This window comes from Salvelinus namaycush, chromosome 31 (assembly GCF_016432855.1).
Source record: "Salvelinus namaycush isolate Seneca chromosome 31, SaNama_1.0, whole genome shotgun sequence".
Taxonomy (NCBI): domain Eukaryota; kingdom Metazoa; phylum Chordata; class Actinopteri; order Salmoniformes; family Salmonidae; genus Salvelinus; species Salvelinus namaycush.
This window is the reverse complement of record NC_052337.1, coordinates 16988570-17008455: the sequence shown is the minus strand read 5'-3', so window position 1 is coordinate 17008455 and position 19886 is coordinate 16988570. Positions and strand designations below refer to the sequence as shown.

Here is a 19886-nt window from a genome sequence, read left to right as displayed (position 1 = left end):
TTGTATCAATACTTAAACTAATAGATTCTGAAAGTATCACATTGACATGGTACATAACATGGTTTGAACACTATCATCTTGCCTTTAGATAATTACAGTAACATAACTTGTGTTAATAGATTGGATCCCACTACACAATGTCAGGTGTGGAAAGCTGCTCTTCACTCAGGGAACCCGAGTGACTCTGAAGGCTTGCTAAGACTGTGTGAATATGAAATTCACTTAAGAGTCAAGGAGCAACAGGACCAAAAGGTGTGGGAGAGAGTGGGAGAGGTCCTGAAGCGCAAGAGACCAGAGAAGGTCAAACTCTGTCTACATTTGGTTGACAACTCACTGCATGCAGCTGATTCCTTGGGAAAGAGCATATTTGACTGTTTGCCAAGCGTTGAGGCTATCAGGTGGGTACATTAAATGTACTGGAGGGTCATTATGTAGGTTGTTTATTATGTAGCTGAGATCAAACATCATTATGATAACTGTATAACCATTGTATAAAACCATTATTTTAGGTTTGTTGAACCTGTTGATCTGAGACGATCGTTAATGGCATGGAAAATGGAGGTGAGGTCATTCCAGCAGGATATCTTGATGCACGGGGCTCTGTACCAGATGGAGACGGGACTGAAATCTGTAGAGGACCTGCAAGCAGTGCTTTGTCTGGCTAGCACATATTCTTTAGAGGAACAGAGCAAATTCATTTTGAGTTTGTACCAACATATAGGAAAATATGAGCATGATGAAGGTGTAGCAGTTCTACCAATATTGCAGCCAGTTTTCAAGTCATTTCCTGCAGTCTGGTACATACACTTTGCTGATACGAAGGCCTCTGTCCTCCTTGAGGTGATGAAACTCCAAAACGTGAAGAAACCAGTGGAGCTGTGGTGGTCAAATGATGAGTGTGACATGAGCCTCATTCATTGTTTGCCTTATATTTCACAGCTAAGGCAAGTTCTGTTATGTTATTTGTCTGATTGAAACCCATTTTGTTTATGCGATTTACAGGCTAACACTTTTCATTGTCTATAGCTTTAGCACAAAGGTCCTAATGGAGTGTGGTCATTAAAAAAAAGTTCTCTCTATGAACAGGTTCAATGACTGCATTCTGATCCAGTATGATGACACTAAAGGAACCATTGAAGGCCTTTTGAAACTCTTCTGTTTTGCAAAGCAGCGTCAGCTTGAGACAGGAGAGGAGACACTGAGGATGCTGTCGACGGTATGCAGCTACTCAAACTTCCCTTTTCAGAGTGGTAACAAAGACGAACAGAGTGATTTTCTGCTAGATTTGTACTCCTCTGCAAAGTCGTTTGAACTTGAATTGGAGGGCCAAATTCTCCCATCATTGTTGACAGTCTTTCAGTCAGCTCAGCCTGCAGCCTGGGTCCTCGACCTCGGTACAGACAAGGCCTCCATCCTACTTGAGGTGCTGAAACTCCAAACAGAGAAGAAACCAGTTAGACTGAAGGGCTGGCTAGAAACTGATAAAAGCAAAATATGGAGTTTTCTTCGGTGCCTACCATATATTTCACAACTGAGGTAGGTCAATGGTCAGTCCCTTTCAAACACATACAGTAGGTGAGAATAGGTGTTCCACCCTTTCATGGCCTAACACATTGTTTTCTGGCAGGATTGTTCCTCAAGATGAGAGTGATACAGAGGTGAAGATGCCTACACTGACTTCTGAGCAACTAAAGAGATTCTTCCTTTTGCACCTGCTTGATCATGGAGATCTGGACAACACTGAGACAGGACAGAGCTCTGTTGAGGAACTGTTGTCAGTTCTTGGGTTTGCTCATTCAGACGACTCTCCAGAAAGGTGCTTGTTTCTGTTAGATCTGTTCTCACATGGGAAAGACTACGAGACTCAAACAGGCAGAAAAGTTTGTCAAGCATTACTTCCTGTTTATCGGTCAGCCCCTGCAGTCTGGTCCATAGACCTCTCGGAGAGAAAGGGCTCTCTAAGCTGTGATGACCAGTTCCAGCTGTCTCTGTGGTGTGCACTCCCTGACGGCTCAGAATGGGATGCACAGCTAGCCTCCTCACTCCTCCAGGCCCTAGACTATACCATCACATTGTCAGGGTGGTTGCCCACTGTAACCTGCAAGGCAGTAGGTGCAGTCCTAGGCCAATCTGCCCCTGGAGAAAAACTCAACGTCAGTCTCACCCCAGATAGTATCTCATTCCAAGGAGCTGCATTACTCTTCAAGCAAGTGAAAGAGTTTCACAAACTTAAGTATGATTTTGATAGTGGTATTTTAACAATGTAGAATGGTGGGGGTAAAAAAAAGCATTTTGATCATGATTTGCAGAATAAGTCCTCTTTTTTTTGTATTGACTTCTAGGGTAAACGAAATGTCAACAGCGAAGCTGGCCAGATTGGCAAGGTCAATGACATGCCGAAGACCAATGGTCGTTGAGGAGCTGACTCTTCTCTTCTCTAGGTCAATTCTAAAAGAAGGGGTGCAGTGTAGAGTGCTCAGTGGTTTAGCTTTACTCCTTAGAGTTTGGACTGTAAGGGTCTTAAATCTGATAGACTGTCCAATCCAGGGTTTCCTTCTCACTACCTTGTTGTGTCATCAGGGTCCACTCACTATCAGGCAAGTTTCTAGATCTTCTTCACACTTGAAAAAATATGGACTTTTGTTTTGTGAGGTGTGCTATTGTTTTGAAAGATGGGTTTGTGTATGTTTCCATGACAGACTGAGTAAGGAGACTCTGCAGCAGCTGGCTGTTGTGGTGTATGAGGCTCAGGATGAGGAACTGACCCAATGCTTTCTGGAAAAGTTGGGTAGTGATCTGTCTAACTGTACACTGGACTGGGATGTGCTTCACTACTTGCTGAAGACCACCACACAACCCATCACCATCAACCTCAGGAGGAGCAGAATCAGAGACCAATACATACCTTATCTCCTCCCTTTGCTGGAGAATGTTCACTTTCAAAGGTCTGGGTGACACAAGATATTGATTTCTAGTTTATATTGAATATGTTACACGATTCCAACAATGAAAATGTTGTTTTCCTGTTATAGTAATTATATCACTTGGTACTGTATTCCTTTGTGTCTGCAGAACAAGCTCCCAGTTTGAAAGGACAGCTCTGAGAGAAATACATGAGCAACGTGCTGGTCACTTGGTGAACAGTTTATTGAAGTCATCAGATGACTGGATCGACCTGAACAACCTGGTTTTGAACCATGATGACTGTGAAGCACTTCGTTTTGCCCTGCACTACAGTGACGGTGTCAAACTCAACTTGTTGTTGACCATCATTCCAAAGGAGGAAATGGAGAGCATTCTGACTCTTCTACACAGAGTCTCTGAGCTCAGGTCACTGTCCAATTGTCTATCAGCATCCCTTACCTTGAATGTGACTTTTACTTGATTGAAGTTTGTGTTTTTGGGTATGAGCGACGTGAACAGACAACCTGGTCGCACACCCATTTGCATGATATTATGTTTTTTTGTGTTCCTTTAATTCGTATGATATGTTACAAATATGTTACAAATGGTCCTGTGGCGTTGGAATAGAGGTCGTACAGTTTCATACGTCTTGGCGGTCATACAGTATCTTGTTGCATTAGCATTTGATGCTAATTGTAGCTAGCAGGTTAGCTTAACATCACTATCAGACTAGGTTAACATAGCTAGCAGGTTAGCTTTTTTTATTACATTTTTTTAACCCCTTTTTTCTCCCCAATTTCATGGTATCCAATTGGTAGTAATTACAGTCTTGTCTCATTGCTGAAACTCCCGTACGGACTCGGGAGAGGCGAAGGTCAAGAGCCATGCGTCCTCCGAAACACAACCCAACCTAGCCGCACTGCTGCTTGACACAACGCACATCCAACCCGGAAGCCAGCCGCACCAATGTGTCGGAGGAAACACCGTACACCTGGCGACCTGGTCAGCGTGCACTGCGCCCGGCCCGCCACAGGAGTCACTAGTGCGCGATGAGACAAGGATATCCCTGCTGGCCAATCCCTCCCTAACCCGGACGACGCTGGGCCAATTGTGCGTCGCCCCATAGACCTCCCGGTCGCGGCCGGCTGCGACAGGGCCTGGGCTCGAACCCAGAGTCTCTGGTGGCGCAGTGCTCTAAGGCACTGCATCGCAGTGCTAGCTGTGCCACCAGAGACTCTGGGTTCGAGCCCAGGCGGCTGCGATGCAGTGCCTTAGAGTACTGCGCCACCCAGGAGGCCCTGCTAGCAGGTTAGCTAAACATGGTTAGGGTTAGCTAACATGCTAAGTATTTGTAAAACGCTATGGTTGTGGTTAGCTAAAGTTCCTAATTAGCTAAGATGCTAAAGTTGTACCCAATGCAATTTGATCATGCAACTTTTGTTTCTGTCTGAAGTAACCAGACCATTTGCAACATATCGGCTGTAACCCCCACCAAAAAATGGTATTATCCTTTGTGTAGTCGGAGAGACCAAGCTGTAATAGAATACTGTTCCAAAGTACTTGTCCACCAATTTCTGCTTACCTTGCAGGGTAGACAGGAAACTATTGCTGGAGCTGCTCCATACCTGTGCAGGATTGAGAAGGAGGAGAGGAGTGGCACCTGCACTCCTGACACTGCTGCATCACAAACTGGACCTCTCCTGCTCCTCTGCCATAGACCTATTTGGGCAGGAGAAAGAGACTGTTTTGAGCCTCAGTTTTGGAGACTGTAGGGTCATCTCCGCGGCCATCCAGGAAGCTGATGGTGACACAGAGCTGATCCTACATGACTGCCATGTTGAGGATGCAGGACTAGAGGAGCTGTTTCATGTTTTGCACAGGATTCATATGAGGTGAGATGCCTGTCTTAAGGAAGATTCCTTGTTTTAACATTTGTCTGACTACTTATATGTCCTCTCCTGAATCCAACATTTACTCCTGCAGTAAATGGCAACCGCACACAACCATTCTGTGATCTTGTGAGTGCTTTACATTTGAACGTCCAGTAAGCTAATGACATTGTTTGACTTTGTTACACAATAGCTTTGGAAAACCTCTTCTGCTGCAAATCCTGCACTTGATATTTGTGGAAGATGGCGACAGGTCAGTGAGGCTTGCTTCATTACTCTCCAGAGCCCTGGAAAAGAAGGTGGACCTCAGTCAGAGCCCTTTAGACTCGAGGGCCTGTTCAACACTTGCCTTGGTTCTAGAACACTCGGAAGGGCTTTCCGAGCTGGACCTCAGTGACTGCCACCTCACTGACACACACCTGGATGTGCTGCTCCCACATCTGCACAAAGTTCAAGTCCTGAAGTAAGGACAATATCAAGTAGAATGTCCATTGAACAGCAAAAACTATTGCAGATTGCACTTTTAAGACAGTAAAACTACACCATGTTCTCTCTTTCAGTCTTTGCAATAATGAAATCACCGACAAAGGTGCTGTGAAACTTAACCTATACATGATCGGCAATAGCTTTACAGAAACTGTATGGTGAGTAAAACATTCTTGCTTGTTGTTCTAACATAGCAGCGTTAGCTAGATAGTTAACAACTATAAAAAAGTTGGATAGCTAGCCCGCTAACGTAACTGTTAGCTAGCTAGCTAACTTAGCATTATAGCTAGGTAGCATAGAAACCACAACAACCAAACTCTCCGAATGGCTCGGGAGGAAGGCATAGTCATAGACAACGGTTCAGTACCCAGGTGGATTTTTTTGGGGTTGTTGATGTTTCTGTCAGAACATTCCCAGTGGCCCGACACTCCTCCATAGCTGATGCTAAGTGATAATTTACACTTTCAGGTTGGGCTGTTTGCTTTGGATAGCTTTTGAAACCTCTGAAAATGTCCAGAGAAAGGAAATATGCAATTTGTTGACACTACAACATAGTAGACTTATTTATTAACCTTTATGTAAATAGGGAGTCACATTGAGAACTATTTTTACAAGAGTCCTGTATACGTTTATAAATAAAACACACTATAATAAAACACAACAGCCCTACATATACATTACAAATAAAACACACTATAATAAAACGCATAATACACAAGATTAAACATATTTAAGAAAAGCAATCATATTCTGTAACATAAGTCTCCAATCAATAATTTAAAAGGCCTGAAAAGCACCGTAATATCTAATTGCAAGGAATTCTGTGTATTGTTCCACACATAAGGGGCAAAAAAACTAAAAGCAGATTTTCCCAATTCTGTGGAGACCAAAGGATTTCCAGAGTTATCCATCCCTGAGAACGGGTTTGCTAATTTGTATGTCTCAATGAAGTAATGTACAGAGGAGGTTTCTGCAAGACTGCTATGTAAGTAAATAAGAGTGCAGTTCTCTTCTTACAGACAGAGGTCCATCCCACATGTTTGTAAAGAATACAATGACTAGTCCTAAAACCATCTCCAGTGATAAAACGTATTGCTGAATGGAATACTGAGTCCAATGGTTTCAAAACAGGCTGGCGCGTGCATATAAATGTCACCACAGTCTATTACAGGGAGAAGCATTGTTTGAACAATCTTCCTTCTATTTTCAGAATTGAAGCAGGATTTATTTCTATATAAAAAAACAATCATCGATCTCCACTCCTTTGTCAAGTTTTCAATGTGTGTTTCAATAGAACAACTTGTCATCAATCCAGATACCCAAGTACTTATAGTGAGAACCTTGCTCCATTTGGAGTGAAAATATGCAAGTCCTTAAGGTCAACATTAGGAGACCTAGAGAACAGCATAAACCTGGTTTAATTTGCATTTAACACAAATGTAAGATCAGTAAGTGATTTTTGGAATGAGTCAATCATGCTGAATGTCACGAATGGCCTGCTGCACTAAAGAGGCTCAGGGATAAATAACTCATCTGCGTAGAGGTGAATGTTACAGGTGTTAACAGTATTTCCAATGTCATTTATACACAACGTGAACAACAATGGCCCCAAAATCAAACCCTGCGGTACCCCTTTAAGCACTTCAAGAAATTCAGATTTAACCCAGTCTATCATAATAGCGAGGGGGCTGTCACTAAGATAATTGTGAAATCACAAACAGGCATCAGTGCCAAGGTGTAACACAGACAACTTACTCAATAAGATAGAATGATCAACTGTATAAAACACTTTTGACAAATCTATAAGTAGGACAGACAGCACAATTCATTTTAGCATCCAAAGCATTGACAATATCATTTACAACTGATGTGGTTACAGTAATAGTACTGTGCCTTGGTCTAAACCCTGACTGATGTACATTCAAAATACAGTTCACAGATAAAAAGAAGTTCCAAGCTTGATATGAACACCTTGATATGGGACGATAGTTGTCAAGATCACAACAAGCCCTTATGGAGTGGCAGCACATAAGTTGATTTCCACACTTTAGGAATATTTCCTGATAAATCTTAAATTAAAGATGTGGGTTATTGAGCCCACAATGAGGGAAGTTGCACACTTGAGCAGACCCTTCAGCCAGATGGTTGGCCCCTGTAGATTTATTTAATGTCGAATGCCAACAACACATCAAGGACTTTATTGTTTGAATTGCTGAAAGGAAAAACCCTGACTGACATTTTCAAAATGATTCGGTAAAATTCCCCCATCAACATCCAGTACATTGTCATACTGAGTAGGTTTTTGAATTCTGTCAGAGCCTGCAGAAATAAAATGTTGATTTAAATTCATTAATGCTATCAGTTATCAGTAATAGGGCCAGACTCTACATTCATTTGTAAGGGAAGAGTAGAAGTACCACCCTTTAATGATTTCAGTTTTCTAGAATTTATATGGATTTCCAGTACATGTACAGTCAGCCAGAGGGTTCATATAATAATAGCATCTCTATTGCGTATGAATTCAGATAATTCAGGTGTGAACCAAAGGTTCGATCTATTTTGAACTCTCCGTTTTTATAAACGGGCATGCTTATCTGAAATGTTGTTAAAAACAGTAATAAATTGATTTCGAGCCAAATTCAGAATGGATACACATTCACAAATGCGAGTGAATAAAAAATGATTTGCAACTCTGTTTTTCTCTGTTTGCAGCGGGTCATTTCATAGGGAATGGTCAGAGACGCTTTCATATTGTAACATCATCAAAAGTTTGACAATAAAGGCGCTAACATTGCATCCATTCTAAAAGTTGGTTGAATTCTCTAAATCTATGGCTCTGCCTGCCTCCACAACTGTCACAATGTAGATTCATTCCTCTCCACAGGCTCTCCAACAAGATGATCACTGAGTTTGACATCTTATTGGCGGACAATCGCTACAAACTGTGGCCAGCTCATGTGGAGCCTGGGCACGATCAGCGCGTTACTTCCCTGGGATCTACCTCTGTGACAAATGAGACCTCTAAAGTATTTTCAACAGTAGAGTTATTGATTGAAATTGAACAGCACAAACTGTGTTTTCACAAAATGATTTTGGTGTAAAATAGTCCATATGGCATGTTTCTCATTTATTGCCCGTGATGTGATTGCCATATAAATAACTTTTTACAATGGATTTTTCACTTAGACATGTGTTTTGCATATGCTAACCTCACTGTTGTCTTCCACTTGTATAGAAAAAAACCCTCATTGAAGAATTTGACCCTGACAAAACAATAACAGACAAGATTACCTACAGGTAACTACTTTGGGTTTAATGATCAATTACAATTATGTTTTTAAGGCTTTGTGTACCCATGTTTTATTTCCAATCACAGCCCAAACATTGCTGAAGCAAGCCTATGGTCGGGATCAAATTTATTGCAGGTAGTGAGTTAGTGCATTTTAAATTGTCTGTCTGGTTGTATGCTGGAGGACTTCTTAGTCAGGTTTGCAGTCAAAACTGAATTAATCACGCCACGAGACTGGCAGTTTCTAAATCAAGTGTTAACTCCCATGCATCCAGGACTTGCTGCAGTGCAAATCAAACACACCTCTGAAAGCATTATCTGGAAACCCACTCTTTGCAATTGCTTGAATACCAGCCTATGTTTTACCCCAGTTTACAGTCTCTTTCAAGTCATAATAATCAATGGCCGGGGTCTGGGAGCTAGAATTGGATGTATGTATACTCTGCCAATGCAGATACAAAAAAGAGTAATGAGAGCAAGCTTCAATACAGAAAACTTAGCAAACGACGCATTTGTGGTAATTAAGTGCATGGAGGCCGCCATCTTAAGGCACGTCCCTCATTGGTTACTCTTAGACTTGCCCCACATCTATTTTACTCTCCCTCCATTTCATGGGGGTGGCAGGTAGCCTAGTGGTTAGAGCGTTGGGCCAGTAAAGGTTGCTAGATCTAATCCCCAAGCTGACAATGTAAAAAAATCTGTCATTCTGCCCCCGGTAGTTAACCCACTGTTCGTAGGCTGTCATTGTAAATAAGAATTTGTTCTTAACTGACTTGTCTAGTTAGATAAAAATGAAATAAAACATGGTGCTCCCCAGGTTCCAGTGTGGGTCTCGTGGCAGGTTTCAGTGCAGAGCTACAGGGCTGGTTTTTGGGATGAGGGGGGCAGGGATTGTGGAGTACAGTGTGGTCCACTGGGACAGGGATATCCTTGCTAACACCAGCTATGAGCCTGCAGGCCCCTTGTTTCAACTCAGGAGTCCAGAGGGACATATGTACCAACTACATCTACCTCACTGCGAGGTTACGGGTGAGTGAATTGTTGTGGCTTCACCAATCTGCACTGAAACACCACACATTACTATGACAAATTGGTTTCATGCATTTCATCTCTCTCCCAGTGTCTGCAGCTGAGAACCTTCTTGTGGCCCACATATGCAGAAAGAACAGGGAGTTCTTAATACCCAAGGTGACACACTCACACGTGATTGTAAGCATTAGTGGGCTTTCAAGTTATGGAAAAGCTCGTAAAAAACAATCCAACAGCAACAGTATCCAAGGACAGGTGCTACTGTTCCTTGAGCCTGAAGCAACTCCAAAAGAGCAAAGGCTCTGGGTGTTCCTGCTGCCCCGAGACATGCCGCCAGACGAGGTACGTCCAAGTCCCTGAAAATGAACTTCTCCTTTTTAAAATATTTTGTCAATTTATGAATAACTGGTTCGTTACCTGGGCCCGTTTCCCAAAATTATCTAAATAAAGGGAAATACATTTTAAAAAGATATACTTCATATTCATCATCTCCAGCACCATCCCAACATCAACATACTGTATGTGAAAATGGCGTGTTTTGTATTAAAAAAAGAGAAATATTGTGTTTCCAATGACATCATCAATCAATTAGTAGGAAATGCCTACTCACAATTGGTCAACATCACACGATGCACACTGACGATTATTATACATATTTTTGCAAATAGTTACTTAATCAACAATGCAGATGTTTTTTTTAAGGGCTCGTAATAAGCTTTTCACGGTAAGGTTGTACACCTGTTGTATTTGGCACGTGACATTTTTTGGTCATTGGAAACACTTAACTTCCACAAGCGTTTTTACTACAAAACAAAAATGTGCATTTTTCACATACAGTGGCAAGAAAAAGTATGTGAACCCTTTGGAAATACCTGGATTTCTGCATAAATTGGTCATAAAATGTAATTTCTTTATTGAACAAACCGTGTAAACATTCACAGTGCAGGGTGGGGAAAGTATGTGAACCCTTTAATAACTGGTTGACCCTCCTTTTGCAGCAATAACCTCAACCAAACGTTTTCTGTAGTTGCGGATCAGACCTGCACAACGGTCAGGAGGAATTTTGGACCATTCCTCTTTACAAAACTGTTTCAATTCAGCAATATTCTTGGAATGTCTGGTGTGAACTGTTCTCTTGAGGTCAAGCCACATTTTTCCGTCGATGATAGCAAGCTGTCCAGGCCCTGAGGCAGCAAAGCAGCCCCAAACCATGACGCTCCCGCCACCATAGTTTACAGTTGGGATGAGGTTTTGATGTTGGTGTGCTGTGCCTTTTTTTTCTCAAAACAGTGTTGTGTGTTCCTTCCAAACAATTCGACTGTAGTTTCATCTGTCCACAGAATATTTTGCCAGTAGCGTGGTGGAACATCCAGGTGCACTTTTGCAAACTTCAGACGTGCAGCAATGTTTTTTTTGGACAGCAGTGGCTTCTTCCGTGGTGTCCTCCCATGAACACTATCATTGTTAGTCTTTTACGTATCGTAGACTCGTCAACAGAGATGTTAGCATCTTCCAGAGATTTATGTAAGTCTTTAGCTGACACTAGGATTCTTCTTAACCTCATTGAGCATTCTGCGCTGTGCTCTTGCAGTACTCTTTGCAGGACGGCCACTCCTAGGGAGAGTAGCAACAGTGCTGAACTTTCTCATTTAGTTTAAGCACACTATGTTTGTCTATTGTTGTGACTTAGATGAAGATCCGATCAAATTTGATAACCAATTTATGCAGAAATCCAGGTAATTCCAAAGAGTTCACATACTTTTTTTGCCACTGTATGTTGGGGTGGTGCTGGAGATGAAGTTTCCCTTTAAGGCTAAGTTCATTGTAAGAACCTTTGTAGGACCATCATTATATCTCTGAGCTGTTTCCCGAAACCCTCGTTACTAAAGTTGCACTTGAAAACACTTGTTATTTACAGACTGCCTCAGACCACTGGTAGAACAGCTAAGTGCATCGTTAGATGCTACCCTACCCCATGTTGCGCAACATTTCTATAGGCTATGCAATTGCATGAGAAAACAGAGTTTTGATTGCCTCTTAATTTTTAGGGATAGGGGGCAGCATTTTCACTTTGGATGAATAGCGTGCCCAGGAGTGAACTGCCTCCTACTCTGTCCCAGATGCTAATATATGCATATTATTATTACTATTGGATAGAAAACACTCTGAAGTTTCTAAAACTGTTTGAATGATGTCTGTGAGTATAACAGAACTCATATGGCAGGCGAAAACCTGAGAAATCCAACCAGGAAGTGGGATATCTGAGGTTGGTCGATTTTCAACTCATCGCCTATTGAATTCCCAGTGGGATATGGATCTGTTTGCACTTCCTACGGCTTCCACTAGATGTCAACAGTCTGTAGAACCTTGAATGACGCGTCTACTGTGATTTGGAGCCGGGTGAGAGGGGAATGAGTCAGTGGTCTGGCAGAGAGCCAGGTCCTGGTCACGCGCATTCCACATGATATCGACTTGCGTTCCATTACTTCTATAGACACAAAGGAATTCTCCGGTTGGAACGTTATTGAATATTTATGATAACAACATACTAAAGATTGATTCTATACTTAGTTTGACAAGTTTATTCGACCTGTAATATAACTTTTTGAAGTTTTCGTCCGACGTTCGCCTGGACCTGCACGAGCGTTTGGATATGTGTACTAAACGTGCTAACAAAAGTAGCTACTTGGACATAAATAATGGACATTATCAAACAAAACAACAATTTATTGTGGAACTAGGATTCCTGGGAGTGCATTCTGATGACGATCATCAAAGGTAAGGGAATATTTATAATGTAATTTCGTATTTCTGTTGACTCCAACATGGCGGAGAAATTTTGTTTCTATCTGAGCGCCGTCTCAGATTATTGCATGGTTTGCTTTTTCCGTAAAGTTTTTTTGAAATCTGACACAGCGGTTGCATTAAGAACAAGTGTATCTTTAATTCTATGTAAAACATGTATCTTTCATCAAAGTTTATGATGAGAATTTCTGTTATTTGATGTGGCTCTCTGCAATTTCTCCGGATATTTTGGAGGCATTTCTGAACATGGCGCCAATGTAAACTGAGATTTTTGGATATAAATATGCACATTATCGAACAAAACATACATGTATTGTGTAACATGATGTCCTATGAGTGTCATCTGATGAAGATCATCAAAGGTCAGTGATTAATTTTATCTCTATTTCTGCTTTTTGTGACTCCTATCTTTGGCTGGGGAAATGGCTGTGTGTTTTTTGGACTTGGCGGTGATCTAACATAATCATATGTTGTGTTTTCGCTGTATTTAAATCGGACACGATGGGTAGATTAACAAGAGGTTTATCTTTCATTTGCTGTATTGGACTTGTTAATGTGTGAAAGTTACATATTTAAAAAAAAAAGATTTTTGAATTTCCCGCACTGCCTTTTCAGCGGAATGTTGTCGAGGGGTTCCGCTAGCGGAACGTGTGTCCTCGAAAGGTTAAAAAGAGGAGTATCCCATCAGCTTTCTATAGGCTAGGCCTACAATATTTATTTATTCATCAACTTTCCTAATATTAAGCACAATGCTTCGCTTTACAACAGGAGTATAGCCTACCTGGCTGGCATGAAAATGAACCACTGGGAAAAGCATTCTCCATTCGCTATTTAGGTGCATAGATGACGTGTATTTTTTTTCCCTCCATGCCCCTGTTCCAAGACAGGTGTATGATAATGGTCCATTCTAAATCAAAACTAATTTCACACATACAGTGGGGAGAAGAAGTATTTGATACACTGCCGATTTTGCAGGTTTTCCTACTTACAAAGCATGTAGAGGTCTGTAATTTTTATCATAGGTACAATTCAACTGTGAGACGGAATCTAAAACAAAAATCCAGAAAATCACATTGTATGATTTTTAAGTACTTAATTAGCATTTTATTGCATGACATAAGTATTTGATACATCAGAAAAGCAGAACTTAATATTTGGTACAGAAACCTTTGTTTGCAATAACAGAGATCATACGTTTCCTGAAGTTCTTGACCAGGTTTGCACACACTGCAGCAGGGATTTTGGCCCACTCCTCCATACAGACCTTCTCTAGATCCTTCAGCTTTTGGGGCTGTCGCTGGGCAATACTGACTTTCAGCTCCCTCCAAAGAGTTTCTATTGGGTTCAGGTCTGGAGACTGGCTAGGCCACTCCAGGACCTTGAGATGCTTCTTACGGAGCCACTCCTTAGTTGCCCTGGCTGTGTGTTTCGGGTCGTTGTCATGCTGGAAGACCCAGCCACGACCCATCTTCAATGCTCTTACTGAGTGAAGGAGGTTGTTGGCCAAGATCTCGCGATACATGGCCCCATCCATCCTCCCCTCAATACGGTGCAGTCGTCCTGTCCCCTTTTCAGAAAAGCATCCCCAAAGAATGATGTTTCCACCTCCATGCTTCACGGTTGGGGTGGTTTTCTTGGGGTTGTACTCATCCTTCTTCTTCCTCCAAACACGGCGAGTGGAGTTTAGACCAAAAAGCTCCCATTCCTCCTCTGGATCATCCAGATGGTCATTGGCAAACTTCAGACGGGCCTGGACATGCACTGGCTTGAGCAGGGAGACCTTGCGTGCGCTGCAGGATTTTAATCCATGACGGCGTAGTGTGTTACTAATGGTTTTCTTTGAGACTGTGGTCCCAGCTCTCTTCAGGTCACTGACCAGGTCCTGCCGTGTAGTTCTGGGCTGATCCCTCACCTTCCTCATGATCATTGATGCCCCACGAGGTGAGATCTTGCATGGAGCCCCAGACCGAGGGTGATTGACCGTCATCTTGAACTTCTTCCATTTTCTAATAATTGTGCCAACAGTTGTTGCCTTCTCACCAAGCTGCTTGCCTATTGTCCTGTAGCCCATCCCAGCCTTGTGCAGGTCTACAATTTAATTCCTGATGTCCTTACACAGCTCTCTGGTCTTGGCCATTGTGGAGAGGTTGGAGTCTGTTCGATTGAGTGTGTGGACAGGTGTCTTTTATACAGGTAACGAGTTCAAACAGGTGCAGTTAATACAGGTAATGAGTGGAGAACAGGAGGGCTTCTTAAAGAAATACTAACAGGTCTGTGAGAGCCGGAATTCTTACTGGTTGGTAGGTGATCAAATACTTATGTCATGCAATAAAATGCAAATGAATTACTTAAAAATCATACAATGTGATTTTCTGGATTTTTGTTTTAGATTCCGCCTCTCACAGTTGAAGTGTACCTATGATAAAAATTACAGACCTCTACATGCTTTGTAAGTAGGAAAACCTGCAAAATCGGCAGTGTATCAAATACTTGTTCTCCCCACTGTATAAATTATTAAGCATATGTAAAGACAACATTAAATTAAGAATAGTCTGAGGGGTGACAATATTAGCCTATCACTTGTGAATAATTTATTATCACTTGTGCATTAAGGCAAGAAACTGCGCATACCTTTTTTTTGCGACCTTTTTAAAACCATGGTCGCACACCTCATGTATCCTAGCCCATAGGCCTATATGCTTTGATAAGGTTTGTAATCACAGCTAAATAAGTGCTCTAATAACTTCTTAAAATGAAGCACATTAATCTGCTTTATAAGCGGTGTAGAGCTTAACTGTCATACATACATAGGCTGTGCATGAGTTTCAAGTTTGGGGAAGATCATTTTCACCTTTTGAGAACCCGCTAATTGATTGCATTTTGGAACATTCGCTTACTGCCGTGTGCGCATTGCTGTGCTTATAATGTGAAAAAATATACTAATAGTTTAGCTTCAAATGTTAAACTATCAGCCTCATTGCTTTTTAATTTTTTGTTGTTGATGCAAGTGGTTGTATTAATTTGGGATCTATTGCCTCCTACAACTGTCCCAGACAGAGTATGTTTGGAATATTTATTTATTGTGCAGAAGGACAAGTTGACCAATCGAATAGGTAAACTTTTTCCCTATTGGGGATAGTAGATTGACATAGGCTAGTGTTTTGGCTGTTCGTTAGGCCTACTCATCTTGTTGGCTGATAAAAAGTAGGCTAAATGTGGACAGTTCTAACATCTTCAATATGCACCTCGGAATTCCATAAGAGGGACACGCGCAGTTGCATCCCCGATGTCTGTCTATATTCACTTGTAGCTTACTTCTTAGCTGAAATGCCTGTGAGAAGGACCTGATCATGTGACTGGCATTGGCTACATCTGAGAGAGACATGTGAGTGAGAGGTGCTTCTGAGCACAGCAGCCGGGAATTATAATTAGCTTTTAACTTATTAGATTCAACCCAAGTGCACAATGGCCACTTTGGCCGCAAAAGGCATGGATTTTTATTGGGCGTTATGGCCACACAAGGTGGATGCCGGTGGGAAATTTGAGGGACTGATGCTTGTCAAATTGTGAACGAGAGACTGATGAAGTGTGTGCAGCCTGTGACTTTGTCAAATCATCATTAGATTCTATCTCGGAGCTGGGCCGTCGTCAGTATTGTGGAATAATTATAAATTCAAGGTAAGATTTGAATGGAGAAAGCTGATCCGAGAGTAGTGCTCCCTTTCTTTCGATCCTATCAGTATCGACAAATGCTCAAATGACGCACTTAGTGACCGTTCTCTCTACGTGGTGTTTTGGGAAACACATGTGACATCTCCAGCCGTTATAGGAACGTTAAAATACTTGTAAGCTTAAGGTCCTTCACTACGAGTCAGTGATGCACAAAGTAAACTGCAATATCGGGCCGATTTCCGCAACAACTAAGAATGTGAATCGCGAGGCTACACTTCTCTGCTGTTCTGGTCCTGCAGATATCGGGCGCGTTCCTCTGCCCATGCGTTGCTGATGCATGCCAGATTTTACGCCTGGATAGGTATTTTACGTATCAGCTAACCACATCATGTTATAGCAATCTGGTGCCCAATGGCACGGTCGGCGACGTGGAACACAACCATTGGTTGATGCATGTAACATCTGAGCAGGGAAACGCGACCATCATGTTGCAGCAGTGTGAAGTGCACATGGGCAGATATTCTTTGCTACTTCACTGTCTTGGATCAACCTCATCTGCAGAATCTGCAGTTCATCCTTATGCTTGTTGCAACGTCATATAGCTGAGTCTGTTTAAATTGTAAAATGAGGGAGAAAAAATAAAATAACTAAGCCTTGTGAATTCCAAACCAGCCCCTTGCCCCTACCAACTCACTCGGAGTTCCCTTCATTTTCAAGTGTAGCTGACAAAACTAAGAGGGTGACTTCCAGAGTGGCAAGAGGATCCAATTAAGGGTCTAATTAGCCCCTCCCACCCTCTCTAATGTTCACTCCTTCAGCATTTGGACACTTGTGCATATGATGGAGGCGCATGTGAACGTGCAAATTCGAGGGGCGAGGGGGAAGATGAAAGGCCTGGTTTGGAATTCAGCATTCCTAAACCTTATTTCATCTGTCTGAGTCAAGATATTTTTCTCACAGGTGGAAAATCAGCACAAAGAGTTCACATTCATTAAGACCAGCTCATCCTGTATGCTGACACCCACAGCCAAATATAGTGTGACTTCTGACCTCAAACAAGGCTTTCTTGTTCAACCCAAAGTAAGTGGAACAGAAAACCAGAGACATCTTGCTAATAATGTCACATGTTATTCTGCCTTCCATTAGGACTAACCATACCATTTGTCCATCACTCAATCTCCTTTTTTCTTTCACATGTTCCCTCACTTACTCTTTCAGAAATGCACATTGCACATTGCACATTGCACATACCAACACGCCACCTTTGAGGTCTTCTTGAACCGTAGTATCACAGAACTCAATATGAAAATTCTGGAGACAAAGCTAAAGACGCGGAAACGCTGGTGTCGCCGAGTGATTCTCAACACACCACGGGGTAACCGTTTCCTTCTTACCAACCAGTCAGACAGGATATTTGCTTTATCATACACACAGATTTAATTTTAAACCTGTACCGTTATCCTACATTACATTCAATCTGATAACATACAGTAGCTTACATTCTGAGAAGATGGTTATCTCATCTGCCTGCTGCATTAAATAAATTCCTGGCCACACAGGTCTCACCATGTCTCCTCCCCTACTTTCAGCAGATAATGCTGCTCAGGTGAAAAGATTCACTGAGCAGCAGTGGATAAAGAACCTGTGTGAAATACTGGGAGAACTGTCAAAGGACGAAATTAAGAAGCTTAAGTCAATGATGAGGAATAAGGAACAAAAGCCAATCGCCAAGAGTGCTCTGGAGGGACGAAAAAGCCCTGAGGAGCTTGCAGAGCTGATAGTGGAGACCTGGGGGGTGCATGACTCCATCAAGGCCACCAAAGAGTTCTTGGAGAGACTGCCACGCAACGACGATCGAGTGACATCCTTGCTGCAGCCATTCTTGTAGCAATTTGGCAAAGGGTGGGGTGGGAGATGATGGAAATGTGGTGGCTACCTGCAAAAAACTATGGGAGTATGTTTTTACAAGGTCCAAAAAAACTCAGGGAAAATAAAATCCATTAAAATTGATATAATGAACAGAACATTTAGAGAACAACTATACTGTATTGCAGTTGTCTTTAATTTTGTAAACTTTTTGAAAAAAAATCAAGTTTAGTTGAACAATATTTTGAGATTTGATGTATATTTCTATATTTTAAAACTTTTTTAAATCACTGAAATATGTACAGTATGACCAACGACATCTTTGTAGTTCAATGTATATTTATATTTTTTAACTTTTTTTTCAACCACCAGAATAATATGTAAAGTATGACCAATTACTTTTTCTACCTGTTTGAATCATAGCGTTGTCTCATCCACACATTCTGATATAACCATGAATCTAATCCGTGGCCAATTATTTTTCTACCCTTTCACTGTCATAATGGTACAAATCTTTGCAGCAAATACTAAAACTAGTATGTATGATTATTGTTATCCTCATTTGACATCAGGAAAGACAAAAATGCCAAAGCCCTCATCATTAGTGTACTTGCTGTTATTCCCTCTTAATAGTCACAGTTTGCATCACATAGTAACCAATTCTTGATATTAACCAATTGCCTACACTGCTGTGCTTGATGTTTTTTATTTTTTATTTTATTAAATGTGCTTTTCTATGCAATAAAGATTAGGGTACACACTGAGCAATAACCTACAATATTGGTAGGCTTTAACCTAATATTTTGTTGATTAAATACATTATTTATATTGCATTATTGAACTCTTCTTATACAATAAACTGCAGTCAACAGACTGCACTAGCCCAATAGCAGCTAGCTAGCTGCAATCCTGATCGGCTTCCCCTGGCTAACGTCCCTGTCCCGAAGCAAGCACCAACTAGCCTGGAGCTAGCCTATGCTAGGCCCATTTCCCGGCAAGCTGAAGAGGTCCATCAGCCACTCCTTGGGCTACAATACATATTTTGCCAATTGGCCTGGACCCCTTTTCTTGCCGATACGGAACCCCGCCGATCCATCACGACTAGACTACCGACGTAATCCTCCCGAGGGGTTTTTCAACAGGCCCCACCGTCGCGGCGTCCCCTGAATGCCCATCTGCTAGCCGTCTAGAGCATACCGGACTGTTAGCTGAGGTGGTCCATCAGTCAATTTCTTGGGCTACTATACCTATTTTGCCAATTGGCCTGGACCCTTTTACTACACAGACCCCTGCTGATCCATCACGACTGGTCTGCTGACGTAATCCGCACGAGGGGGCTACAACAGACTTCGTCCGTCGTGACATCCCTCTAAGGCCCTTCTGCTAGCCCCGGCCCGCTAGCTGTCTGAATCGCCATGTCTCCAGCCCGTCCAGCTACTCATTGGACCCTATGATCACTCGGCTACGCATGCCTCTCCCTAATGTCAATATGCCTTGTCCATTGCTGTTTTGGTTAGTGATTATTGTCTTATTTCACTGTAGAGCCTCCAGCCCTGCTTAATATGCCTAAGCTAACCCTCTTGTCCCACATCCCACACATGCGGTGACCTCACCTGGTTTAATTGATGTCTCTAGAGACTATACCTCTCTCATCATCACTCAATGCCTAGGTTTACCTCCACTGTATTCACATCCCACCATACCTTTGTCTGTACATTATGCATTGAATCTATTCTACCGCGCCCAGAAACCTGCTGCTTTTACTCTCTGTTCCGAACGTACTAGACGACCAGTTCTTATAGCCCTTAGCCGTGCCCTTATCCTACTCTTCTGCACCTCTGGTGATGTAGAGGTTAATCCAGACCCTGCAGTGCCTAGCTCCACTCCCATTCCCCAGGCGCTCTCATTTGTTGACTTCTGTAACCAAAAAAGCCTTGGATTCATGC

General features: G+C 42.1%; 1 protein-coding gene across 1 annotated transcript; it reads left to right on the top strand.

Annotated features, from left to right (window-relative positions):
* The first annotated feature begins 1370 nt into the window (after positions 1 to 1370).
* LOC120026497 lies at positions 1371 to 18910 on the top strand. Its single transcript, XM_038971377.1, has 14 exons — positions 1371 to 1536; positions 1628 to 2233; positions 2343 to 2945; positions 3073 to 3330; positions 4494 to 4796; positions 4987 to 5256; positions 5354 to 5437; positions 8164 to 8305; positions 8515 to 8576; positions 9386 to 9597; positions 9689 to 9939; positions 17035 to 17154; positions 17293 to 17449; positions 17667 to 18910. The coding sequence occupies exons 2-14, from the start codon at positions 1665 to 1667 to the stop codon at positions 17960 to 17962; spliced, it is 3327 nt and encodes a 1108-aa protein (XP_038827305.1). The 5' UTR covers positions 1371 to 1536; positions 1628 to 1664; the 3' UTR covers positions 17963 to 18910.
* Positions 18911 to 19886: the final 976 nt, after the last annotated feature.